A 23,393-nucleotide genomic window follows, 5' to 3' on the forward strand; every position below is an offset into this window, starting at 1 on the left:
TAGCTGGCAAGAGAGTCAAAACAAAGGTTGCTAAAACTAGAGCACGTTTTGATCTGACCCCAAGCTCCAACCAGGGAGTTCCGAGAAGGCCTCAACAAAGCACTGATGAAAATCAGTGGGGGACGCCCATGTCTTCTAGGTGCACTGCTGCAACATCGTCCAGCTCAACATTTCTGGAAAGGCTTCAAGTACAGCCCAGCAATCCTTTTCTGAGTTCGTAACTGCCTTGGTTACTCCACAGATGCGAGGGGTGGGGTGCCAGATAGCTTCCCCTGATGTAGTGACCTTCCAGACCCCAATGTGATTGCTCTACCAAAGGAGCAAAATCTCCTAACTGCAGAATTCCATGCAGTTGCTGGTTGCTCAATTTCATTTAATAATCAGTATATATTCCTATGTGTGGGCTGTAAACTGAATACGCACTGAGGTGTACTTTTGCAAATTTCTGGGGCATGGAGGAAAGAAGCCTTTAAATAAGAAACATCAGCTGGTAATAAAGGCATTTGAATTACATGGGCATCCTGAGTCTCAATGGCATCGGTGCTGCTGGTGACCCAAATAGGCTGGCTGGCTTCCTTCACATTGAGACCAAAACAAAACAAAACTGTAATCAGGGCACTTTGGTTTCCCTTCCTGTGTTTACATTATTTCAACACCTTGTTTCTTTGCTTTTTTCCAAGTGACTAGTATAGCTACTCTCCCTGTTTCTTCCATGCAGAAATCTTAATCTTCCCATGATGCTCTATCATTTCTGGCTTTCTATTAATAGCTATGCAGTGTGTGGAGCATAAGGGACTCCTGAAGGAGTCACCTTGTCTAAGACATGAAGTGGACTCAATCTAGGCAATAAAGTACATTAACTGTGTCCTCAAATTGAGCAGGTAATTTATTACCAGTTAAAGAAGCTGTGCCTAGATGGGAACCACCCATCTGAAAGATTATCACCTCCCTCTTCCCCTGATTCAGTCTGAGGCATGGAGGGGTAAAGACATCCAGGGAGCAGAGTGAGGAGAAGCAGGGTTATGAGAGAGAAAATGTATTTGTCTTGCATTACCTCTTTAATTTTTTCAATAGTTTCTTCTGGTTATCCAAATAATTTTTAAATTTCCTCTTGGAATGGTTAGAATTATATTCATCCCATAAATATCAGCAACTCATTTACTGGGATAGACCCCCTTCTAAGAACCTCTGCAAAACTGCAAAAATTGTCCTCTGGCTACTGCAGGACTGGAATCTCATATGTATGCCAATTCCAAATGCGACAGACAGATATTAACTGTTTTAAAAAAGAGACCAGCAGGCAACATTACTGGCTTCCCATATTTTCCAACCATCCAGTGATCATGATGAGATTTTGGAGCCTATTATTACCCATAATTATTCAAAAGTAAAATCTTGAATTTGGGTGGTTTTTTTAAGATAGTATTCCAAAAGAACAGAGGGCTAGGAGGAAGAGTATTTATAATTTAGGGTCTTTTACCTGACTGTTGTGCGGCCAAGACTTTCAGCTGATCTGCCCAAATCAGGAACTACCAGACTCGTCCCATTCTTATCAAAATTGCTGAAGAAATATAATTAAAAATTTCTCCCAACACGAAAACCTATTCACCAAGGTAGAAGACGAAAGAATTTTATTAGTGAATAATCATAAAAGAAGAATGTGATGTGCACTATAGGAAGTCTGCTAAGAGATTACAAAGTCAGAAAGAAACCTCATCCTTTTATAAAGCTGATTGGATACAACTCATTACATACATGTTCTCAAGATAAACAATAACTAAACCTTAAGTAAGAGGACTTGACACCATCATTTATCATAGTTTACCCTAAATTCATCCAGTAATTGGGATGAGCATCTGTGTTAATTGAAGCTTCTCATATCTATATGAAGGGAGGTAGTTTTGCAACTTGGAGCAAGGCACCCATAGAAGAAGTTAGGCTTCTACCCTCCTACAGAAACTGAGAAATTGGGAGTGCGAACACCCTGGAAGGGTACACTTCAAAGAGATAACTCCAAGGCTTCCTGAGAAAGATATTGTAGGGGTGTAAAACTGCCAAAAGGCTTCTTAAAAGGTTCATATTCATCCTAAAGGGATGGATAAAGCATTTAGTTACAAATTTACAAAAGAAAATGTTCTAAGAAAAATAAGTGGGGATATCTCTTCTATCATTAATCCTCTTTTCATTTCTATTTGCTCTTACTCTTACCACTTCTAGGTAATATTATACTGCAGGTCTTAGGGCAACTAAGAAAGAAAATGGGGTAAGTGGCATAAGATGGGAAATAAAGAGGTGATGCTATTGCTATATGCAGATGGCTTGACCTTGTATGTAGAAAATGCTCAGGGACTCACTGAAAAATATTAGAACCAATAAATGAGCTAAGTAAAGTTAAGGATAAAGGATCAATAATATAAATATCAGTGGAACTTGTATACATTAGCAATGAGCAATCCAAATACAAAGTTAAGACAACAGACTCATTTGCAATAGCATCAAAAGAAAAATTCTTGAGTGAATAAAACAAAAGAAGTGTAATACTTCTACAATGAAAAGTGAAAGATATGTACACGACTTGCCAATGAAAATGTCACTGAAAGATTTTTGAAGATCTAGATAAATAGAAAGTTAGCAAGATAGCAAAAATAAAATTCCAGCCACCTCTCCCTACAGAAACACCAATTTTAACAACAATCCATGGATGAAAAACCAATATGTGCTTTGCATTATGGAAGTCACTGGACAAGAGAAAGAGAAAAGGGCAGAAATGTATTTGCATGTCAAACGGTGGAAAATAAATCTGAAAAAATTCAGGGGAATTTTACCTTAGTGAAGTTCTAGGCATTCAGTGGTGTGGAGCATGCCAAGACAGCCCCCTTCTATATGCTTGAAGTGACAGTGACAGATACGGATGCTGTCGCAAAGAGCTGGACACAACAGAGTGACTAACACTTTCACTTCTCACTTGGAGCCTCTGGCAGTCTTCTTGTGAGCCACTTTCTTAAAAATCAGTCACTTGATCTCTGGAGTGTATGCATGTTTTAAATCGGATGGGGTGACAATTTTCTAATTTACAGGCAATTATACCTCTATCATTTATTAAGTTAACATCAAAACTTTTAGTAACGTAACACCTCATTTACCACTGAACAATATTCCATTGTGTAGATGTGCCACATTTTGCTTATCCATTTACCTACTGAAAGGTATCTTGGTTGATTCTAATTTTGGAAATATTAAACCTGCTATATTTTTATGCCTGCTTTTGTGTTAATGTAAGCTTTAGAATAAGTTGAGTAATCACCTAGGACAGCAATGGCTAGATTGTATAAGACTATGTTTCTTTGTAAGACATTGCCAAAGCTTGCAAGTATCTTCAACTTTAATTTACTTAACAAATACTTAAACTCATGATCCAATACATTCATTCATTCAACACTCATTGAGTTGAAAAACAACATGCCAGTTTTAGGCACTGGATTCATAGTAGTGCGTAAAGTAGATAAAATTCCAAGCTCTGAATGTAGTTTATATTCTATTGAGGAATACAGAATAATGAGACCATATTAAAATACTTTGTATGCTAAATGACACCTTGAGAAAAAAATTGAAACATCAAAGTGGGATAAAGTTAACACAAAAGGAAAAACTATGGAGACAATAAAAAGATCAGGGGTTGGGGTGGAGATGGAAGGATGAAAAGACAGCACAGAGGACTTTTACAGCAATGAAAATACTCACTATGGTACCATAATGATGGATAAATGTCATCAACACATGTCTAAACCCATATGATACACAATACCAAGAGTGACATGTAATGTAACTGATAGACTTTTATGATGTGTCAATGTAGGTTCATCAGTTGTAACATATATGCCCCTCTGCTGGGGGATGCTGATAACGGGAGGGTGTATGTGTGTGAGGGGGAAGAAATGGGAAATCCCTGCACTTTCCCCTCAATTTTGCTATGAATCTAAAACTTCTCTAAAAAAATTATCTTAATTTCTTTTTTAAAAGCTGCCAGAAGACTGATTCGATCTTTAGTACACATGTGTACTAGTCTGCCAAGGCTGCTGCCTTAGTCCACTGCGGCTGCTATAACAAACTACTAACAGACTGGATAGCTTATAAACAACGGAACTTTATTTTGCACAATTCTGGAGGTTGGGAAGTCCAAGGCCAATGCAGGAGCATGGCTGCATTCTGGTGAGAACAGTCTTCCTGGTTAACAGACGGCACCTTCTCATTGTGTTCTATGTGCTGGAAAGGCTGGGGAGCTCTGTGAGGCCCCATTCATGAGCATTCCACTCTCCAGACATAATCACCTCTCAACGACCCCACCTTCTAACACCATCACACTGAAGATGACGCCAACATATGAATTTAGGGGTGGGAGGAGGGGACACAAACATTCAGCTGTCAAAACAAAGTACCACCACAGATGAGGTGACTTAATGCAACTTTATTTGACTCAGTTTTGGAAACTGGAAGTCCAAGGTCAAGGTGTTGGTAGGTTTGTTTTCCCAAGGCCTCTCTCCTTGGCTTGCAGATGGCTGCCTTCTGTGTTCTTGCATGCCCTTTTATTTATGCATGCTTGTCTCTGGTGTCTCTTTCTCTTATAAGAATACCAGTCATGTTGGATTAGGGCCCACCCTTATGACCTCATTTCACTTTACCACTTTAAAGGCCCTATCTCCAAAACAGTCACATTGGGATAGATTTGGGGGGAAAACAATTCAGTCCATGATAATATACAACTGATTATAAGTATTTTTCACAAAATACTATTTACCAGTATCTCTAATGAATTCTGACATTATGTTTTATTTCATTTCTTTAAAAATATTAGCTCTGATTCACTGAACTGATTTCCCAGTTCCTTTATAGGCCAAGGTGGTTGCTTAGTAACGTGTTACCTAGACTAGGCTCAACTACATTTCTGAGTTCCCTTTTCTGTATGTTTCCCATTAGGGTGGGCCATAAAAGATATTCTTGTGCAAGACTTGGAGGGTGTAAGTGATGTAATAGCCATTTTGTATCTTCGTAACATGTTGCTGCTGATCTACTGACCACCTCAGTGGCATGAGACACCACTAGAACTATGACCGTTCCATATAGGTCCTATGGCATCTCTGATGCTCACACCAGATACGTGCGATCTCCTCACTAATTGAGGGACCCAGCTTCTGAAGGACTCCATACCAAAGCCAGAGGCAATAAGAACTGTCTCCAGGTTTAGCCCCTCCTTGTCGGCACTACTCATGGTTGTGAGTTCTCATTTGTTTTTGCTCTCCTTCATGTCACATCCATCTCCTTTCCCTTATTGTCTGCCCTGAGCACTTTAGTCAGATGTCTTCATCAGGCATGGAGACAACCTCATAGACACCGCTTAACCAGTTCCCACAGTTGTAGAAAGACAAAGCCCTGTAATAAATCCCTTTAGACATACATTCCTCTTATGGTTCTATGTCTCTAATTAAATCCTCCTGAATCACAAATGTGTACCAAATTGGGTGTTGCTTCACCAGGGTTCAATTCCTGGGTTGGGAAGATCCCCTGGAAAAGGAAATGGCAACCCACTCCAGTATTCTTGCCTGGAGAATCTCATGGACAGAGGAGCCTGGTAGGCTACAGTCCATGGGGTTGCAAGAGTCGGACATGACTTAGTGACTAAACCACCACCAATCTGATTAGAGTCAGATTTAAAACCATTAAAGATCCTGTTTCAGTTGTAAAGAGGCACTCATAGTCCATGATGTGCAGTGGCAATACAGTTACTCAAATGATTATCTCTAAGTATCTATTATCATGTGCGTTTAGAAAGCAAATTGTTGGGAATGCAAGAGTTTCTCTCATAGGTATTTTAGTGAACAAAAGGAGCATGAAACTGGTTGTTTATTCTGAATGTGTTGGACAATGTTGGAAAACAACATGAGAAGCTCGGGAATTTAAATTCCCAGCTCAAGATCCACAAACAGACCCTAAAGCTTCAATGATAATTCTGAAAGCACCTCATCCCCTAAAGCTGCAGGGCTGAGATTTATGAAAAGAAATCCAGTGACAAATCTGTTGGGTGGCTTAATTACTATGTACATTGAATTTCCAACTTTATATGGTCTCATTAAAATCAAAATTAGGGCACTGATTAGTAAAGAATCCTGAAAACTTGGATGGGGAAATAACAGAATTCAGTGGAGCTGAATCTTCAATACCTATAAATACTTTCAATATATCTATCAGGCAACCCCTCACCCCCCTCAATCCACTGCTATGGCTTCATGAGGAATTCCCTATGACGAGCTGACCAGTGAAAGAAAAAAAACTCAGGCTTGGATCAGATCATTCTGCATAGTACGCAGCACCACAGCCCCACTCTGAGATGGTCTTGAAAGTCGGTAGTGAAATCACCTGATTTATTTTGCCTGGAAGGAGGAATGGCTGAAGTTGAGTTAACACTTATTTATGCACAGTGCCTAATGGTTTGGCTAAATGATCAAGGACTAAGGAGGGGTACATTGGAAAACCTGCAAAAGGGAGTTCAGGGGAAGAGGTGCACATCTAGACCTTTCCAGATGAGGAGAGTGAAGGTCTTTGTGTACCATGTGAACGCTCACCAAAGGGTGACCTCATCAGAGGACTGAAACATTAAGTGAAGGACACATTCTGTGATGCCAATCTCCTATCAGTCAGGTCCATCACCCAGCCACTTGTCATTGCCAAATGCGCTCATGAACACAGTGGCTGCAGCAGCAGTGAAGGAAATTATGCATGTGCTCAGCAAAGTGGACCTTCACTCAGTAAGACCAATCTGGCTAACGTCACTGTTAAGAGATTAATCTGCCAACAGCAGAGACCAACAATTAATTTGGCACCGTTCCCTGGATGGATCAGTTTAGCCATGTTACAGGTTGATTGCATTAGACCATTCTCATCACAAAATGAACAGTATTTTGTACCTACCATCAAAGATATTTACCCTGCACATGCATTTGCCTTCCCTGCCTGCAATGTATCTGTCAAAACCAACACCAACAGATTTACAGAATGTCTCATCCACCAGCATGATATTCCTTGTACTCTTGGACTCCAGGAGAGACAAGAGGCTGCTAAAGTCTCCACACTGAGAGTGTCTTTGAGGGCACTAATGGGAGTGCCTATTGATTTCAATTCAGATCGATTCTTAAGCCTGTTTGTGGAGGAGGCCCTATACAAGTTGGGCATTTGAAAGTAACACCATCAGTGAAATTAAAAACTTTAAGTGGGGGATATGTTGCCTGCAGAGCCCAAAAAGGACTAAAAGATGTATTTATATTAACATTGTGAGTATTAAGAACAGAAAATGAAAAGCAGTCTGTAGCTGCTTCTTGACAGCATCAGGGATGAAACAGCCCTTGTTTTACAAGTGATTTTCAGGAACTCAACTAATGGGCAGATCTCTGTGTGGTGAAATAGCTTTTTTGGTGAGTATTTATATGCTCTCAATGAATCTGTGAGATGAATTTCCTCAGAGGAGGATATCATCAATGTCATGTCATACCTGTGCTCCTGGAGGAAACTGGATGCAGTTAAGACATTGCCTGCAAAGACTGCGCAATGGTAGAGTTGTTCAGGTATCCCATGGGTAGCCTGGTAAAGGTACCTTGCGTCCCTTGGAGGTGAAGGTAAACTGTGGCTGAAAGGGTGTTAAAAAGAGCACTGAACGGAATGTATTAGTCAAGCTGGAATCACAAAATATTTACTACTTGCTATTTGAATGGAAACAGTAATTTCAGTAACATTGGGTACTAGGTTCTTAGCAGATAGGCCATAGCATTAAGGTTTTAATAACCCACTGTGAAGCACCATCATTACTTCCAGGCTAAGAACAAGCTATACTGGATCCTTAAACAGAGAAATAGTGGCAATGATCACTTGTTCTCTAGGTAGGTATTTACAATGGTTTCAATTGAGGTATATGGTACACTAGGGTCTCCTTTTGTCAATCCAATCTGTAAGTGCCAAAAATTTAATTTTATTATTCTTTGGATCAGAGCATCCATGCTTTCTAGGGGATTATGCTAAAATTAAGTCAGTGTGTGTTATGACCATGCGAAACTTAAGACAATAGTTCTGTTGGTTAAGACGAAACATCCTATTTGTTCCTAAATGACTCAGTCTCCCTGGGTTGCTATAATAAAATACAATGGACCAGGTGGCTTATAAACAACAAAAATTTATTTCTCACAGTTCAAGAGGCTGGGAAGTCCAAGAGCATGGCACCAGAAGATTCCCTGTTTGGTGAGGACTGCTTCCTGTTCACAGAAGGCTGTCTTTTCCTAAGTCCCCATACGGCAGAAGAAGCAAGGAAATTTTCTGGAGTCTCTATTTTAAGAGCACTAACCCCAATCACAAGGGCTCTGTTCTCCTAACTGAATCACTCCCCAAAGCCCCGCCACCAAATACCATCATAGGGATATACACATTCAGTATAGCACTGTATTTTATATTTGATAACACCTCTAAGATTTTAGGGGGTAACATGATTAAGGGGGTACCCAGGTATAAGTATAACTTGAGCCCTGTATTAAGGCTATGAAAATTTACCAATGGTACACTTCAGTATTAAAGTTAATATTAAAGTTAATTTGGAAGGTACAAAAGCCAGTCACAGCACCCTTTTATCTTTTGTTGTACAAATGATTTTAGTATATTCTGGATTTATAATTGAGTCAAAGTGTGGATATAATTTATATAATATTGTACAGAAACTACATCTCAATTTCAAAAACAAACTATGGAACTATATTTCAGTTATTTTGTTGTTTACTCTCCTTGTATCTAAGTCTCTGCCTCCCTCCCTTCATTCTTTCGTTCCATTTATTTCCTCTCTGTGGTTACTTGCTACACTTCAGGAGGGTTCTCTTTACTCTCATCAAATTTATAAATTTCTTTCTTCAGGAAAGGGTTAGGGGCCTGCTCCATGGCAATGGTTGCTTCACATGGTGCAAGGATCCCAGGCCTAAGCTGCATCTGAATTAACCTCTGTGCTGCACCTCAGGATAGGAGTTTTGCACTCTAACCATGAGCACAGAACCTTTTAAACAGGTGGTGCAGCAAAAGCATGCTGGGCCCATAACCCAGAGAGGTTGGCTGACTTAGCATCCTCTGTCTGCTATGGCTGTCTTTTTTTTGCCATGCAGGTTTCTTTCTCTCTTATTTCTCTCATACAAATTTCCTCAGTTATTCTGGACTTCTAGCCATGTACATCACCCGTGATGTGGACATTCTGGGTAGTTACAAGGGAAAGTACCACAGTCCAGCAGCCAGCCTCACAGGTAGCTCAGACACCACCTGCCAAACAGACTGAACCCCATGGCAAGTCACCCTGGGGGCACAGCCAATGAATAATTCTCTTAGGGACAAGAGCCTCTTGGAGTGGGAAGAGATAGCAACATCCAGAAAAGAACACAGAGCAGAGCAGGCCAAAGTGCAAGCCTGCCAGCAGTTGGTGGTTCCATCCCAAGCAGCCTCTGCCACACCACAGAACCTGTTAGACAAGAGCGATTAGCTAAGTGACCAGGTGACCTATCTTAGACGGACAATCCTGCTCACGCCCAGCTGTACTAACTGCCTCCTTGTCACTCTGCTGGTGGCAGGATTCATGCCCTGGGGTAATGCAGCAGCGGAACATGTGACACCTTAAACTGGACAGATGAGCTCTACATAAGCTTACTGGTTATGTCTATTCATAGGCCAGGCGAGAGGACACCACACACCAACCAGGGTCACACAGGTTACCATGCTTGGGAACAAAGGGAAAACCAGGGGTTGTGGGAGATGGCTCTGTAGTATGCAGAGGGTGCAGTGAAGTTTCTGTGAGAAGATGGGAATGGTTTTTCAGAATAATTTTGTGGGCTGGTAGGGAAGTGAAACTTGCCACTGAGGGAAAACCAAGAACTGGTTCCCCAGATAAGGAAGGAGGCCTGTCTGACTACAGTGACCTGGGGGAGGAGAATAGGGAGGGAAATCTGCAGTTAGGCCATCAGAAATCTTAGTTTCAGATGTGAAGAGACTCTATTACACTGGGCCTTAATTTCAAGCCACAGTTGCTATAATTTAAAGTATTCTGAAGACTATAAAAACAACCCAAATGTTCATTAGTGATTATTATAGCTGCAGGGCAGAAACATGTTCAGTGCAGAAATAAGATGTTGTAATGAGAGGTAAGTAATTTAAGGTAATTTCAAAAGAAGATAATAAGGCTTAGAAAAGCAGAAAGCTGTAATCGAAAATATGCCTTAGTGGTTGACAATATATGATTTCTAAGAATGCATTCCCTACCCTACTCCACCCCCACCATGGAAAAACTGGTACTGGATCATGGGAGTTTCAAATTCTGTAAATATATAAGAGAGTAATATGTAGCAGGGTTGTTTATTTAATACACTCCATTTTTTTGAGCAGTTTCAGGGTTACAGAAAAAATTAGCAGAAAGCAGAGTTCCTATATACCCCTTTACCTCTACCTCCCTCCACACTTTTCCCTTATTAATACCGTGCATTAGTGTGGTACATTTTTTATAACTGATGAACCAATACTGATACATTTTTACAACTAAAGTCCATGGTTTACATTAGGGTTGACCCATTGTATTTTACACTTTGTAGGTATGTTTTACACTTTGTAGGTTTTGACAAATGAATGACATGTATCCACCATTATAGTATCCTATAGGATGGTTTCACTGTTCTAAAAATTGTCTGTAATCCACCTATTCATCGCTCTGACCCTCACCCTGACCACCTGGAAACCACTGATTTTTTTAGTGTCTCCACAGTTTTGCCTTTATCAGAATGCATTACAGTTGGAATTATACAGCATAAAACCTTTTCAGATTGACTTGTCTCGTTTAGCCATATGCATCTAAGGTTCCGTATCTCTGTTACTTGATAGCTCATTTCTTTTTATCACCTGCCTAAGCATCATATTCGGTAACCTTTCTGTAACTGCTTTCTAGTGTCAGGAGATTTTTTTTGTTGCTGATTCTCTGGAATTTTCTACATAGATAATCATGTTATCTGTGAACATCAATAGTTTTACCTCTTCCTTCCAAATCTGTGTACCTTTTATTTCCCTTACCTATCTTGCTGCATTAGCTAGGACTTCCTGAAGGTTGCTGAAAAGGTATGGTTACAGGGGACCTCCTTGCCTTGCTCTTTATCTTACTGGAAAAGCATCTAGTTTCTCACCATTAAGTATGATGTTAGCTGTAGGATTTTTATAAAAATTTTTATAAAAAGTTGAGGGAACTTGGTAAAAAGTTTCTGTATTCCTCACTTACTGGGTTTTTTATTTATCATGAATAGATGTTAAGATTTTTTGAAAAGTTTTTCTGCATCTACTGATATGATCATATAATATTTCTTCTTTAGCCTGTTGATATGATGGGTTATATTAATTATTAAATGTTGGATACCTGGATAAATCCCACTTGTTCATATCATGTAGTTCTTTTTATACACTGTTGGATTCAATTTGCAAGCATATTGTTGAGGATTTCTGTATCTATTCATGAGATCCTGGTCTGTACCTTGGCTTTCTTCTAATGTCTTTCCCTGGCTTTACAACTAGGGTAATGCTGGCCTCAAAAAATAAGTAAAAGCTCTCTTTTACATTATGTAAGATACTGTAGAGAAGTGATACTATTTCTCCCTTAATTTGGTAGAATTCATCAGTAAAAACATCTGGGCCTAATACTTTCTGCTTTGGAAGATTAAAAATTGATTCAATTTCTTGAGACATATGCCTATTTAGATTTACCCTTCTGTGAGTTTTGGCAGATTGTTTCTTTCAAGGAATTGGCCCATTTCATTTAGGTTATCAAATCTGTGGGTATAGAGTTGTCCATAACATTCCTTTATACCCTTTTGATGCTGAGGGGATCAGTACTTATGGCTCGCTTTCATTCCTGATGTTAGCAATTTGTATCTTCTCTTTCTCTAGCTAACCTGACTCGAGATTTATCAATTTTATTGACCTGCTCTAAGAACCAGCTTTTGGTTTTATTGATTTTTCTCTACTGGTTTCCTGTTTTCAATTACTCTGATATCTGCCTAAGTTCTCATTATTCTTTTGTTTTTTTATAACTTGGACTTAATTTGCTCTCCTTTACTAGTTTCCCACAATGGAAGCTTAGACTCTGTGTATAATCTAAGATCACTAGATCGTGTAGTCTTAGGTTGTTAGCCTAACGTAATTGTTTACCTAATCTGGTCATGTAATTTAGTATATCGCCTCTACCCTACCAATAGGAGCACTGCTCTAGTTCCGTTCTGGTCAGGCTCCAGCCTCAGTCCTCCTCCCACAGAATCGACAGTCGTAAGGGCCCAGATCTCAGGGCACATCAGACCCTTGAGTTTACAGTCTAATTTATAGCCCTGAGTGTCTAGTCTGAGGCTTCCTTCCTGAACCCTGTCTTGGAAAGCAGTTGCTTACCCAGGGTCTGGATAAATTTAGGCTGAAGGCTAGAGTATTTACATATGTCTACTCAAGGCACATCATGGTCTGCAATGAGCTATGGGTGAAAGAGAAGGGGCAATGGGACTAGGGCCTAGATATTCCCATGCAGAAGATACATTTTATTGAACATTTAGTTATTTTGATTTATAAGTTTTAAAAGGTTAGACATGAGCTTCGTGGGCTTCCTTTTAAACTGTTGCTCCAGGCCTTATATTCAAGGGGAGATGTGCCTAATGTTGTAACAACTGCTAAACTAGGAGTATCTATTTTCTATTCCCAATTATGTTAAGTTCCATTTTGTTAAGAAACATATAGTTTATGTAATGTACATACCTAAGTCCTGTGAACTTAAGGGATGCTTCACTGGTGTTTAATGCTTCTGCCCTAATTATTCAATTTATCTCTGCTTTTAAAAACATTCATATTTAAATCGTTGCCAGGATTAGGGTAGCACAAAGGCTATGGTTATTATTAATAATTAATAATATTTATTAACTTCCTGTGGTGAAATCCTGATTCCTTTGTAATCTTCATGTAATACAGACTCCAGATTCCTTTTTGATTTTACAACCTGTGTTGAAGCTTACTCAAATATATAAACCACAAAATTTCATAGAAATGCACAGACAAACACAAAGATCACATGTAAACACTAGTGAAATCTGAATAAAGTCTGTATCTGACTTAGTAGTAGGGTACCATCCTGTTATGGCTATAAATATGTTACAGTTATATAACACTGTTATTAGAGTATGTTATAGTTATGTAACTATTATTAGAAGAAGCTTTGTAAAGGGCACATCAGAATTCTATGCACTACTACTACTGCAACTTCTTTTGAACCTATTTTACTATTCTTTTTAGTTTTTAAAGGTTTACATTGCACAATATGCATTATAAATTACAATCTGCTGTTTCGTACCAAAGCACAAATTCTAGCTTTTGATGTTACATTACCTCTAAAGAAAATCTGCAATCCGTAAGTCTCAAATGGACAGATTCCTCCCCTATATAAATTCTGACATAACCTAGTTATTTTTGTTAGAACTTTCACAAAATCAAAATCTGTGAGGTTTAATGCCAGTACGTGACATTCAGTGGAATATTATCTGTTAACAAATTGCCCTATACTTGCTGCAGTCTAGAAATTGGTCCTATGTTATTACTTTGGAGTAAAATAAGGCCAGTTGTGTGGATGAAGGTTACTAAACATTCAGAATGTCAACAGAGCTTTCTTCACAGTGTGAATTCTCTGAAATGGAGTAGGTGCTGAATTGTGGCTCAACATTTCTAACATTCACTTCAATCATAAGGTTTTTCTCCTATATGCATTCGCTGATGTACAATAAGGTTTGACTTCTGAGAAAAGGTTTTCCGACATGTGTTACATTCATAGGGCTTCTCCCCTGTGTGTGATCTCTGATGTTTAGCGAGGTCTGATTTACGGTAAAAAATTTTCCCACATTCATTACATTGACAAGACTTCTCTCCTGTGTGAGCCCTGTGATGTACTGTGAGTGATGATTTGTGACTGAAGGATTTCCCACATTCATTACATTCATAGGGCTTTTCTCCTGTGTGCTTCCTCTGATGCAGAGTAAGTCCTGACTTCACACAAAAAGATTTTCCACATTCGTTACATTTATAGGGCTTTTCTTCTATATGTGTTCTCTGATGTACAATTAGAGCTGACTTATGGCAGAAAGCCTTTCCACACTCACTGCATTCATAGGGTTTCTCCCCTATGTGAATTCTCTGGTGCTGAGTGAGCTGTGACTTCTGGCAGAAGGTTTTCCCACATTCGTTGCACTCATAGGGCTTCTCCCCTGTATGTGTTCTATTATGTTTAGTTAGGTATGATTTATTATAGAAGATTTTTCCACATTCATGACATTCATAGGGTTTCTCCCCTGTATGGATTCTATAGTGTTGAGATAGGGTTGACTTATGGCTGAAAAATTTTCCACACTCAGGGCATGCAAAGGGTTTCTCCCCTGTGTGAGTTCTCTGATGTACTGTGAGGTCAGACTTCAAGCAGAAGGTTTTCCCACATTCGTAACATTCATAAGGTTTCAAACCTGTATGAATTATCTGATGTCTGGTGAGTACTGACTTGTGGTAGAAAGTTTTCCCACATGCATTACATTCATAGGGTTTATCTCCTATGTGAGTTCTCTGATGTTGTGTAAGATGTGACTTCTGACAGAAAGACTTCCCACACTCAGGACATTCAAAGGGTTTCTCACCTGTATGAGTTCTCTGATGTACTGTAAGGTGTGAATTCATACAGAAAGATTTTCCACATTCATAACATTCATAGGGTTTTAGTCCTGTGTGTGTTCTCTGATGTTTAGTGAGGTCTGACTTCTGATAAAAAGTTTTCCCACATGCATTACACTGATAGGGTTTCTCCCCCGTATGTGTTCTCTGGTGTAATGTGAGGGCTGACTTGTGGCTGAAGGCTTTCCCACATTCACTGCATTCATACGGTTTCTCCCCTGTGTGTGACCTCTGATGTTTAGTGAGGTTTGATTTCTCCCAGAAAGTTTTTCCACACTCATTACACTGAAAGTGTTTCTCTCCTGTGTGAATCCTTTGATGTCGAGTAAGGTGTGACTTCTCCCAAAAAGCTTTCCCACATTCATTACATTCAAAGTGCTTCTCTCCTTTATGAGTTTTCTGAAGCTGTGAGAGGTAGAACTTCCTCCTGAAATTATTCCCACTTTCACCATATTCACAGTGTTTCAAATGTGCCTCATGATGTTTTAAAAGGGAGGACTTCACACATAAGGATTTCCCACAATCACCAAATTCATAGTGATTTTCCTTTGAGGGAGTTATCTGATGGAACAAGAAGGATGAGCTATCACAGAATCTTCTCCCATATTCATCATATGCACAGTCATTCTCTTCAGTGATCTCTGTCTTGTATGTATTGAATACTACCTTTTCATTGAAGGTTTCTTGATGTATGTTATATGCAAAATTTTGCTCTAAAGTTTGAATCTTCTCAAGCTGAACAGAATCCTCATTATGACTGACAATTTTTCCACTTTTAAAAAATTCATTTTTTTCTCTAGTATGACTTTTCTCATGTTTAATATTGAGTAGCAATTTTCCACAGGCATTAAATTCATTGGTCTTTTTTCCTAAAGAGCTTTTTTTATCAATAACCAATTCTGAAATACAGTTGAAGCTCATTCCACATGAGCCACAATGACAGAGTATTTTTCTGTGAGGAAAAGAATTTGTGTCCAACTCAAGTGACTTTCCTAGTACATTACCTTGTTCTTTAGTCAGACTTTTGTTATTGATCAATACAACTTTCCATATGTGTTTAGGCTGGTTTTCTTGGTTCCTTTCTTTCATGCGATCAGTTTTGCAGATTTCTAGAAACAAGAAAAATTTATCTCACCATATGAAAATTAACACATTTCTTATGGAATGAGACCTACCTACAAATGCCCTACATTGATGGTAGCTGAAAAAGGAAGAGCAAACTGTTCTTAGAAAACATACATTTGGTTTCAAGACATTTCTCAGACATATCTGAGGAATAAGAGCAAATCTTTAAATCCGAATCTCTCCATGAATTCTCCATAAAACTTACGGATCAATATAAGGAGAGCAAATACAATTACCAACAACACATTACTTGGGCTTAACTACAGAATACCACTAACTTCAAATCATCATTAAGTAAGTAAACAAATATTCAAATACAAAACAAACTGCGACAGAGTTTCAGTTTTCATAGGTATGCAGAAAGTCAGCTGAGGACTGACTCTTTGCATATCACATATTACCATGTGTTATAAATACACGTAAAAGACGAGACAGAGAACTTAAGAGGTGATTAAACACAAATATCACATTAATCCAAGTCTATGCTCTAATCAGTAATGCTGAAAAAGCTGATGTTGAACAGTTCTATGAAGACCTACAAGACATTCTAGAACTAACACCCAAAAAAGATGTCCTGTTCATTACAGGGGACTGGAATGCAAAAGTAGGAAATCAAGAGATTCCTGGAATAACAGGCAAATTTGGCCTTGGAGTACAAAATGAAGCAGGGCAAAGGATAACAGAATTTTGCCAAGGGAATGCACGGGTAACAGCAAACACCCTCTTCCAACAACACAAGAGAAGACTACACATGGACATCACCAGATGGTCAATACCAAAATCAGACTGACTATATTCTTTGCAGCCAAAGATGGAGAAGCTCTATACAGTCAGCAAAAGCAAGACTGGAAGGTGTCTGTGGATCAGATCATGAATTCACTATTGCCAAATTCAGACTTAAACTGAAAAAAGTAGGGAAAACCACTAGGCCATTCAGGTATGACCTAAATAAAATCCCTATGACTATACAGCAGAAGTGACAAATATATTAAAAGGATTAGATCTGACAGACAGAGTGCCTGAAGAACTATGGACAGAGGTTCGTGACATTGTACAGGAGGCAGTGATCAAGACCATCCCAAAGAAAAAGAAATGCAAAAAGGCAAAATGGTTGTCTGAAGAGGCCTTACAAATAGCTGGTAAAAGAAGAGAAGTAAAAGGCAAAGGAGAAAAAGAAAGATATATGCATTTGAATACAGAGTTCCAAAGAATAGCATAGAGAGACAAGAAAGCCTTCCTCAGTGATCAATGCAAAGAAATAGAGGAAAACAATAGAATAGGAAAGACTAGAGATCTCTTCAAGAAAATCAGAGATACCAAGGAAACATTTCATGCAAAGATGAGCACAATAAAGGACAGAAATGGTATGGGCCTAAAAGAAGCAGAAGATATTAAGAAGAAGTAGCAAGAATACAAAGAACTATATATAAAAAAAGATAATGATGGTGTGATCACTCACCTAGAGCCTCATATCCTGGAGTGCAAAGTCAAGTGGGCCTTAGGAAGCATCACTATGAACAAATATAGTGGAGGTGATGGAATTCCAGATGAGCTATTTCAAATCCTAAAACATGATGCTGTGAAAGTGCTGCACTCAACATGCCAGCAAATTTGGAAAACTCAGGAATGGCCACAAGACTGGAAAAGGTCAGTTTTCATTCCAATCCCAAAGAAAGGCAATGCCAAAGAAATGTTCAAACTACCGCACAATTGCACTCATCTCACACGCTAGCAAGGTAATGCTCCAAGTTCTCCAAGCCAGGCTTCAACAGTACATGAACCATGAACTTCCAGATGTTCAAGCTGGGTTTAGAAAAGGCAGAGGAGCCAGAGATCACATTGCCAACATCTGCTGGATCATCGAAAAAGCAAGAGAGTGTCAGAAAAACATCTACTTCTGCTTTATTGACTATGCCAAAGCATTTGACTCTGTGGATCACAACAAACTGTGGAAAATTCTTAAAAGAGAAGGGAATACCAGACCACCTTACCTGCCTCCTGAGAAATCTGTATGCAGGTCAAGAAGCAACAGTTAGAACTGGACATGGAACAACAGACTGGTTCCAAATTGGGAAAGGAGTACGTCAAGGCTGTATATTGTCACCCTGCTTATTTAACTTACATGCAGAATACATCATGCAAAATGCCAGTCTGGATGAAGCACAAGCTGGAATCAAAATTACTGGGAGAAATATCAATAATCTCAGATACGCAGATGTTACACCACACTTACGGCAGAAAGCAAAGAACTAAAGAACCTCTTGAGGAAAGTGAAGGGAGAGTGAAAAAGCTAGCTTAAAACTCAACATTCAGAAAACTAAGATCATGGCATCTGGTCCCATCACTTCATGGCAAATAGATGGGGAAACAATGGAAACAGTGACAGACTTTCTTTTCTTGGGCTCCAAAGTCACTGCAGATGGTGACTGCAGCCATGAAATTAAAAGACACTTGCTCTTTGGAAGAAAAGCTATGACAAACCTAGACAGCATATTAAAAAGCAGAGATATTACTCTACCAATAAAGGTCCGTCTAGTCAAAAGCTATGGTTTTTCCAGTAGTCATGTATGGATGCGAGAGTTGGATCATAAAGAAACCTGAGTGCCAAAGAATTGATGATTTTGAATTGTGATGTTGGAGAAGACTCTTGAGAGTCCCTTGGACTGCAAGGATATCAAACCAGTTAGTCCTAAAGGAAATAAGTCCTGAATATTCATTGGAAGGACTGATGCTGAAGCTGAAACTCCAATGCTTTGGCCACCTGATGTGAAGAACTGACTCACTGGAAAAGACCCTGATGCTGGGAAAGATTGAAGGCAGGAGGAGAAGAGGACAACAGAGGATGAGATGGTTGGATGGCATCACTGACTCAATCACATGAGTTGGAGCAAGCTCCGGGAGTTGGTGATGGACAGGGAAGCCTGGCGTTTTGCAGTCCATGGGGTTGCAAAGAGTCGGACAAAGCTTAGTGACTGAACTGAACCACAATTAAAATTACTCCCAGAAAGAAAAAGTTCCATTGTAAGTGGGAAAATACTGAATGATATCTCAGTTTGATAAAGGTCAGACTACTAGGAAACCCATATGAACGGGCCTGGAGTAATGGGCAACTAAGGAGGCAAGAGCTAGTCAAAACTGTGAAAAAGACCAAGTGACTTCAGGAGTTAAATTGCAAAGAATCTGATAAAAGACCGAATTACTTCCCCCCTCCCAAATTCAAAGGTTGAAGTCTTAATCCCCGATGTGGCTGTACTTGGAGACAAAACTTTTTAGAACTGGTTAAGGTTAAATGAGTTCATAAGGGTACAGCACGAATCCAGTGGAAATGGTATCCTTATTAGAAGAGGAAAGGACACCAGAGCTCACTTGCTCTTCATGTGCTGCAGAGAAAAGGCCATCTGAGGACAGTGAAAAGGTAATGTCTGCAAGCTGAGGGAAGAGACCTCATCAGAAACGAATGCTGCTGGTACTTTCATTTTGAACAACTAGCCTCCAGTACTGTGAGAAAATGAATTTCTGCTCATAAGCCACCCAGTCTATGGTGTTCTGTTAGAGCAGCCCAAGCATACTAATAGCCCAAAGAGAAAACAGATTTGACTGAAAATTTAATAAATGGCAACAAGAAAGGCATAACAGCACCAAAAATAATAACCAAAGACTAAGGACAAAAAAGAAGAAGAAAACAGAATGAGTTAAACTCTGGATTTAAAAAGGTAGTCTGACTGCTGGTGGGAACATAAGCTGGTACAGACACTACAGAAAACAGTTAAGCAGGTTTCTCAAAAAGCTAAAAATAGAGTTGCCATATGATTCAGCAATCCCACTGCTGGGCATATACCCAGACAAAACTGTAATTCAAAAAGATACATGCACTGCTATGCTCACAGCAGTGCTAAGACATGGAAACAACCTAATGTTCATCAACTGATGAATGGATAGAGAAGATGTGGTACATATATATGATGGAATACTACTCAACCATAAAAAAGAATGAAATAGTGCCATTTGCAGCAACATGGATGGACCTAGAGATTATCACACTAAGTGAAGTAAGTCAGACACAGAAAGACAAATACCGTGTAATATCACCTATATGTGGAATCTAATATATAACACAAATGAACGTAACTACAAAACAGAAATGGACTCACAACATAGAGAACAGACTTGTGGTTGCCAAGGGTGAGGGAGAGTGGGCAGGGATGAAGTGGGAGTTTGTGTTTAGCAGGTGCAAACTATCATATACAGAATGGGTAACAATAAGGTCCTACTGTACAGCACAGGGAACTATATTCAATATTCTGTGATAAACCATAATGGAAAAGATGTTTCCATAAATAAATATGTTTATTTATAAATATAAATTTTAAAAAGTTAAAAAAATAAATAAAAAATGTTTATACACATATAACTGAATCACTTTGCTGGATAGTAGCAATTAATACAGCACTGTAAATCAACTATACTTAATACAAAAATAAATTAAAAAATACAGAAAAGTAAATGGAAAAAATAAACTTGTAATTTCATCACCCAGAAAAGAAGTAGGAGCAAAAAATACAATAAATATAATTAAAACAAAATTGTACGTATGATTATAGTCTTTAAAGAGAAAGAACAGAAGATAATGGGATGAATCTAAATTTAAAAAACATCATCTAAGAAAAGGCTTCCCTAGTGGCTCAGTCAGTAAAGAATCTGCCTGCAATGTGGGAGGACCTGGGTTCAAACCTTGGGTTGGGAAGATAACCCAGAGGAAGGCATGGCAACCCATGCCAGTACTCTTGCCTGGAGAATCCCCATGGACAGAGGAGCCTAGCAACTGCAGTCCGTGGGGTCGCAAAGAGCTGGACACAACTGAGTGCCTAAGCATACACAGAGCACAGCCTAAGAAAACCATCCAAAGATAAAAGACTTAATCCACATATTCAAAAGGACCACCATGAACTTGCAAAGACTGAGCTGGAAGAGTCCTCTCTAAGACATATATTAATAAAACTTCTAAAAGGAAGAAAAATTCTCTGGACAAAAAGCCTTATGTCTCAACAAAAACTATCATGTAGGTTTGGCCACAGACTTCGTCACCAATAAACAAAGCAAAGCTCAGTGGAGCATCATATTTTAGAAAAGAAAGTGGGAGTCAATGGGTTTTATCATTTATTTATACTCCCTTAAGCAGCAAGGCTATGTAAAAAGGTTTAGATATTCACAAAGGTAGGTAATACTGTAATCGCAAAACCTTCTAGAAGAGCAGAAACTTAGAGCAACCAAGATCTGACAGGAAACACTGGAAGAAAAACAGAACAGTGAATACATGTAAGACCAAAATAAAGATGAAAACAAGAACAGAAGAATAATACATAAATGTTATATGTTCTAATGAAGCAGAAATAATGTAATTTAATAACTGCAGGAAACAGGAGAGAAAAAAGCAGGAAGTAAGAATAAACTCACAAACAGCCATCTAAATAATAAAGGATGTCACTAAAAGCTGAAAAATCAAATAAAAGGGTTAAGTAAGGAAATGGGCAACTAATGCATTGTATCAGTATAAAAGTGACTACTTAGAACAAAAATGTCGGAATTTCCTAATTGTCTTCCTCCAAAAAGAACAGAAAGAGAGCAAATAAAAAATTCAGTAAACGTGATACACTTATAAATGTAACAAGACAAAAATGAGACCAAATATATGAGTCATGTCAATAATTAAGAAGGAATTTAACTCACTAATTAAAATGATCTTTAAAATGAGTCACAAACAAAACCTAAAGCTATACTGTAGAGAGAAAACACACTTAGGGAAAATGATTTTTAAAAAAAGGCTAAAAACCAGGGAATGGACAGTATCATTCCAAACAAAGGAAGACAAGAGGGAGGCAGCGGTCCAATCTTGGTTACCAGGAGGGAAAGAGAAACACTTTACACTACTAAAATCTGTAAATTTGAGTGGACAATAACAGTTATGAGCATCTACAGAACAAATAACCTTCATGAAGCAGAACTCGGAGAAGCAAGGAGAAATAGAAAAACACTAATAAGAAAAGTATTTAAAGTCAGATTAAAACAAAAAGTTAAAGGTATAAAAGACAGAAATATAACACATTATTAATCCATATCTAAATTTATAATATCAAAGCTTTATGATACAAAATACACTTGCATCACAAGGGTACATGAAACAGTCACAAACACTGACATAGATAACACGCATAGATAATAATGCAGTAAAAACAGAAATTAATGGGGAAGAATGACCTTTCATTTGAACATGAAAAACAACTCTACGAAACTGTTCTTGCGTGAGAAGAGAAACATAAACCAAAGATAAGAAAGGTCTAAAACAAAAAACTAATGCAAATATTACTGATGAGGATGTATGGAATACCCATATTAGTCAAAAAGAAATTTCTCAGCATTAGATATTTCTGTCAGTGAAAAGAGAAAGAATGAAAGCAAGTGAATTCTTGATTCTAAAAAATTAGAAAAAGACAATAATGGTGTAAAAGAAAGTAGAAAGCATGAAGGAAGAAATAAAGGTAAAAACAGATAAATAATAAAAATAAAAGTTTAAAAACTTCATTTTTAAGGTCTACTAGTTTTATTAACTCCTTATTGCAAAATTCAGACTTAAATTGAAGAAAATAGGGAAAACTACTAGGCCAATCAGGTATGACCTAAATCAAATCCCTTATGATTATACAGTGGAAGTGACAAATAAATTCAAGGGATTAGATCTGAGAGACAGAGTGCCTGAATAACTATGGACAGAGCTTTGTAACTGTCAGGGAGTGTTTGACGGGAGGATGCCTACGTGCTGTCTCTCATGAGTCCTTTGTCCCTCTTCAAGCGGAACAGTACGCTGCTCCCAGAGACTGAAGTCATTGTGTGAGGCAGGCTTGGGTCTCTTTTAGTAAACATTCTCTTTTTGACAAAATTGCTTAGTCTTGCTCCCCCTTCATGAGATATGGATTGTCTCCTGAACTTGTGACTAGGATTACCCCTTGTTCCCTTGGTAACGGTTACTGTATGTTTGGCTTTCTGATCTCTATCATTCCCGAAAGAAGTTTCTTGTATCACAGCCTATATATACTCATAGAAAAATCGTTAAGCACCTTTGCTTCATCAGAGCTTAGGTCCCCGGGTCTTTTTTTTGTCTCTCTCTCTCTCTCTTTTTCTGGCTGACTCTCTGGAGCGTGGAGACCCGTCATGCTCACTTTCCTGCCCGGGCTTCTAAGACCCTCTCGAGAAGGCACTTTGTGCCTTCGCTCCCTCGAGAGGGCGCCTGGTGACTTCGTGAGTGATGCAAGTCCTGTGTCAAGGGCTTAACTGGTCCTCTGCGTAAACCAGGGGATATCAGCCTCTTTCTCTCTTTTAGTTTCTTATCGTCGACTCCATACCACCAGGTTCCAGTCCATTAAAGGACCCCAACAGTAACACTGTACAGGAGGCAGTGATCAAGACCATCCCCAAGAAAAAGAAGTACAAAA

General features: G+C 38.7%; 1 protein-coding gene across 1 annotated transcript in view; it reads right to left on the reverse strand.

Moving 5' to 3' along the window:
- Positions 1 to 9,535: 9,535 nt before the first annotated feature.
- The window catches only part of ZNF33B (zinc finger protein 33B), a 49,581-nt gene continuing 35,723 nt past the window's right edge, over positions 9,536 to 23,393 (reverse strand). The window contains exon 5 of the mRNA XM_043476989.1: positions 9,536 to 15,890. Coding sequence (XP_043332924.1) covers positions 13,804 to 15,890 — 2,087 coding nt within the window. The 3' untranslated portion in view covers positions 9,536 to 13,803. The remainder of the gene's footprint in view (positions 15,891 to 23,393) is intronic.

The sequence above is a fragment of the Cervus canadensis genome, chromosome 8 (genome assembly GCF_019320065.1).
Source record: "Cervus canadensis isolate Bull #8, Minnesota chromosome 8, ASM1932006v1, whole genome shotgun sequence".
Taxonomy (NCBI): domain Eukaryota; kingdom Metazoa; phylum Chordata; class Mammalia; order Artiodactyla; family Cervidae; genus Cervus; species Cervus canadensis.